This window comes from Drosophila takahashii, chromosome 2L, assembly GCF_030179915.1.
Source record: "Drosophila takahashii strain IR98-3 E-12201 chromosome 2L, DtakHiC1v2, whole genome shotgun sequence".
Taxonomy (NCBI): domain Eukaryota; kingdom Metazoa; phylum Arthropoda; class Insecta; order Diptera; family Drosophilidae; genus Drosophila; species Drosophila takahashii.
Genome location: NC_091678.1, coordinates 23,203,929 through 23,209,187, shown reverse-complemented (window position 1 = coordinate 23,209,187; position 5,259 = coordinate 23,203,929). Strand labels below are relative to the sequence as shown.

Genomic DNA, 5,259 nt, shown 5'->3' with positions numbered 1-5,259 from the left:
TGGGCTTCATTGGGTGGGTTGCTCGCCTTGAATTTTTCGTGACTGGAGCTGGGGGCGTGGCACATGCAAATGACACGCCTGATGCTGCGTAAATAATTTTAGCGCTCTCTCTTTTGGCATAAAATGCAAAATAAACATTTTATTCTTGGCAGAAATTCTTCTTCGAATGTGGGTCAAATGGTATGTCCAAAAAAGGCACTTTTATCCCAAAACCAGCTGCCGAAAATACAGTTTAATTGTATGCGTATTGGCTGCGGTTCCGTTTGAGTTGGTGGAAATGTCACGTTTCAACAGCTCAATTTTCGGTTTTGGCGAAACGCGAAGAAAACTTTTCGATCCAATTAAATTCATCGAAAGCCGCAATCTAGATTTGACAATTTATGCATCCTTGTGAGACGCCGCTGGCATATTTATATTCCCATCGATGGCTAGACAATGACGCCTGCGGACCAATAAATAACGCTCCCTTTTGACACAATCGGAATTGGCTGGCAAACAAATTTCTTTAGCCGAGAATTGCCCATTTTTTTGTGCCATCTCGCACCCAAAGGTCAAACACTTAACCCGCGTTGTGGAAAAAATGTGACATCAAATTATGGAATGTAAGCGAATCTCTGCCATTATCGAATAACAAATCTGGTTTCCATGGGAACAGACAGAAAACAAATTTTGGGTTCAACGGGGAGTCATGTAAGGGTAAAAATAATAAATTAAGAGCAGATGGGATTTGCAGACGTGTTTGAACTTAAATGTTATAATTGCGATTGATAGTAACTTAAATATAAGTAAAAACTAATTTGACAAAGTATTTGTATTTTTGGTACTAATTCTAAATAATCTGATTGATTATTTTTTAGGGGTATTTAACAACAGCTTTAGATTTAAATTTATGTTTTCTCAAAAACTGCTATTGAAATTAATCTAGTTAACGTAGACTCCAAAACATCAAGTTTAGAAATTAAATTGAGTCTGAGCATGAGCACAAAATTTCATTCCATAATCAGACTGGCAACTATCAATTTTACATATATCTAAAAAATACTTCATAATAATAATTTTAAAAATAAGGTTACCACTGTTGGGTTCAAACACTAAGCATTACTACTAGCCATGGCGGCTAAGAAAACCACATTTGATCTGATGAACCTGGGATATCCGGTTCACGCGGATCCGTATGAAGTAGATAATAAATCGTCATCGCCGACCCAAAGAGCGAACAGCGAAACTGTAATGTCCTTCAAGGAGCTAAAGGAAAAGCTGCACAAGGAGGCGAAGAACATAATGCCGGACTTTTTCCCGCGGGATCCGTCCTCAAGTTCGGATGACTCGGATGATTTTGACTTTCCCGAGACTCTAAGAGAACGGGCACGTCGCATGTCCTTCGCCCGTCGCCGCAAAATGCACTACAACGAGTTCGCGACGGTCCAGTTGGCCAGGCGGCTGATACACGAGGAGTTCAACACTTCGTCGGAGAGCCTGCATAGCGAGGATAACGACTACCTGGCGGAAATCGCCGACGAGGAGTGTGCTCCCTGCCAGGGCGACTCCCGCGAATCGTATCCGTACATCCAGTACGATCGCGTCACCACCCATTCGCAGATCTCCGACGAGAGTCTGCCTAAGGAGGATCCCGAGCCGGGATACCATCCCACGCATCACTGCTACAGCAAGCTAATAAATGAGATGCCAGTAACGCAGGTCCCCAAGGAATCGGAACCGACACATATACCCACACCCGCAGCCACAGCTGTGCCTGTACCACCTTCACCTCCACAGCCGGAAGTCATTGAGGTAATGGTTTCGGAGGTGGAGACTTCAAACAGAGGTTCCGAGCAGAAACGCACTCGGGTCATAGACCACGGCGAGAATATAGACCTGAGCGCCATGAGTGCCGCTGCGAAGAATAATCGTTCGAACGCGAAGAGATCTGCTGAACGTAGATCCCGGAATTTATAAACAAGTCTTGAAAAAAGAAAAATCCTATGGAGTCTTCGGTATCATTCAAATACAGAGACTCCCCGCTGTGCATTTGAATTGAAGTTGGAAAGTTGTTACTAGCATAGCTTGAAATATAAATCATTATGAGCTTATGATTAAAAGCTTGTTATTCGTTTTCTTAAATTGATAATGTTTAATGTTAAATAAACAGCCGCTTAAAATGTTAAAAATATGCTCAGAGCTAATACCATAAATGGTGCTAAAGCTTAAACACGCTCTACTTTATTTTAATCTTCAAGCCAAACAAACCCTTGCCCACCAACGCATCCAAACTAATTTAGACACCAAATAACCGTAATCGCCTCTGATCTCAAATGACACCATCTAACGTTTTCTTGCAAGCACAGCTTAAAAAATATAGTTTTCTCAACCCAGAGACCGCACAATTATTTGGGCCATAAAGGAGCTAACCCACACAGGCGCACACATAAGAGGACGAAGGACATTCAAAGGGATAACTAGCATGCAACAACGATAATGACACCTAACGGTTTCCTCTTTCACTTGCTAGGGATTGTGTGGGTGGAGGGAGAAAGCTGGGGATACGAATAGAAAAGAGGGAGTAAAAGGACAATGTGTTGAAATTATTTCAGAAAGCTAGTGCTTAACATTATCCCTTTCCCGGAGTATAAAAAATTTATTTGTAGGGGAGTGTAGGGTAATTTGACGAGTAGGGTAATGTGACGAACTCGTCGAATCTCATATATGACGTCACGACAAAAATTCCAAATAAATGTAGTCGTCTCCTCTTATCGTGTCGACAATGTATTTATAGTAATATTAATAAGAAGTCCCATATTTTGTTCGTGAGGTAATTTTCGCTAAAAATGTGGTGCGCAAACTAGCAAACCCATTCAATTTACTTGTGTTTCAGCAGTGCCAGAGCAAAGATGAGTTTAAAATAAAATCAGGCAAATATATGCACGTATACATGAGATCTTTATCAACAGTTTTTGGTACCTCGTTTTTTTCTTTTGCGCCGTTTGAGAGTGACACCGATTTTGCTCCAAGTGTACCTTGTAGGGTATCGTGACGAACTTTTTGTAGGGTATTGTGACGAACTTTTTTTATTCAAGAATTTTAACTGTTATCGTTGATTATTTGTAAAAAAATATAATAATACCAGATAACATTTACTGCTGCAGTTTTATTGTTGCTTTTAATAGTGACGTCAGTTTAATTTAATTTTAAAAAAATTTGCACTTTGACAATTTTTTTTTTTTGTAAGTTTGGGTATTATCTTATTACTTCTTTCTTTTCCGTATCGAAAATAACCTTTCCGTAAATAATATATAAAAAAATGTATTTTTTGTTTGTAAAAAGAATGGTTTACGCCAAACGCTGTGGGATTTGGCTACGTTGAAATTTCGAATCCAAATTTGTTTAGAAATATGCTCAGTAAATGTAAGTAACTTTCTGCTTTTACACTTTTAAAAAATATTGATTTTTGGACAAGTTACATTAAAGAACAAATCGTTCGTCACATTACCCTACAACTTTTGAAAGTGCAAAAAAAGAAGGGTTCACGCTAAACGCTGTGGGATTTAGCTGCATTGGAATATCGAATTTCGAATTTTACAGGGATATGCTCAGTAGATGTAACCAACTTTCTGCGTTTACACTTTTGAAAAATATTGATTTTTAGAAAAGTTACATTCAAAAAACGAATCGTTCGTCACCTTACCCTACACTCCCCTACTTATTTACTTTATTTATGTGATTGTAAAAGGTGTCATATATTTCTGGATATGGAATTACATTTAATTACACAGGAACACAAAATTAAACTTTGTGAAATTTCCACGAACCATTTCAAGTTTTCCATGATATTTGGGTGCTCCTGAGTAAAAGTCCCATACAAAATTATTTTCAATCACCTACAGGTTCCGCGGTATAGCTAAGAATACAAAAAACCGATGTTGGTCGACATTTTGAATTACGTGGCCTATATAATTGGACTAACCTATATTATTTTCGGTAAGACCTACTCTCAATACATCACGGCATTCCTAAAAAATAGTCCCCATTGTGAACCATTGCCCATGTCTTTGAAATTTGACGCCAAAGTTGAAAATCCCAAAACTGTAGAGATTTTTCTGATGGAAAAACAATTCTGAGGATTAAATCTTGAATGGAAGTAATTTTAACTATTCATTGTATCTATTGTTCATTGTATGCTTTAATTTCGGTTTAAAGCGTTTTCATGAGAATATTTATACCCGTTACTCGTAGAGTAAAAGGGTATATTAGATTCGTGCAAAAGTATGTAACAGCTAGAAGGAAGCGTTTCCGACCCCATAAAGTATATATATTCTTGATCAGGGGCACTAGCCGAGTCGATCTAGCCATGTCCGTCTGTCTGTCTGTCCGTCTGTATAAACGCTGAGATCTCAGAAACTACACAAAGCTACAAGGTTGAGATTTCCCACACATATTCTTTGGCTTCCTACGCAGCGCAAGTTTATTTTAGCCGAGCGCCACGCCCCCTCTAACGCCCACAATCGCCCACTAACGATTTTAAAATGGGTCCTGCGCCCACATCTTTAAAGATTTCCAAAAAGTATAAATGCAATTTTGTTGTGTATACTTATACCTATCGAAATGTAGAAGACATTTTTCAAATCGGACCATTCATTAAAAAGTTATACGCAATCAAAATTTATATATCTATCTCCCTCGCACTCCCTTTATCTAAGTTACGATTATTAGTCGGGACACCAACCCGAGTACAGCGTTCGAACTCCCTTCAGCTGAGTGACGGGTATTAGATAGTCGGGACACCAACCCGACTATAGCGTTCTCTCTTGTTTTTATTGGATTTATTATACTAATAAAACCGATTTATTTATTTCATTATCTACTCCTAAATGTTGTCAAATTTTGAATAAGTCATGGCAACCTCTAGAACTAAGAAACTAAAGTACGTTCACTGAACATACATAGAGAAATGTAAATGTTTACTCCCATTCTGTAGGATGCCTTGACTTTTTTAAAATTTGAGAACATTTAGGAGTAGATAATGAAATAAAAAAATCGGTTTTATTAGTATAATAAATCCAATAAAAAATATTCTCATGAAAACGCTTTAAACCGAAATTAAAGCATACAATGAACAATAGATACAATGAATAGTTAAAATTACTTCCATTCAAGATTTAATCCTCAGAATTGTTTTTCCATCAGAAAAATCTCTACAGTTTTGGGATTTTCAACTTTGGCGTCAAATTCCAAAGACATGGGCAATGGTTCACAATGGGGACT

At 38.0% G+C, this 5,259-nt stretch overlaps 1 protein-coding gene across 1 annotated transcript; it reads left to right on the top strand.

Moving 5' to 3' along the window:
* Positions 1 to 973: 973 nt before the first annotated feature.
* On the top strand, positions 974 to 2,121 carry LOC108059859 (uncharacterized). Its single transcript, XM_017145318.3, has one exon. The coding sequence runs from the start codon at positions 1,111 to 1,113 to the stop codon at positions 1,954 to 1,956; it is 846 nt and encodes a 281-aa protein (XP_017000807.2). The 5' UTR covers positions 974 to 1,110; the 3' UTR covers positions 1,957 to 2,121.
* The last annotated feature ends 3,138 nt before the right edge of the window (positions 2,122 to 5,259 follow it).

What these genes read in the sequence shown, in the direction of transcription:
- LOC108059859 (XM_017145318.3), top strand. Translation starts at nt 1,111, where the DNA reads ATGGCGGCTAAGAAAACCACATTTGATCTGATGAACCTGGGATATCCG.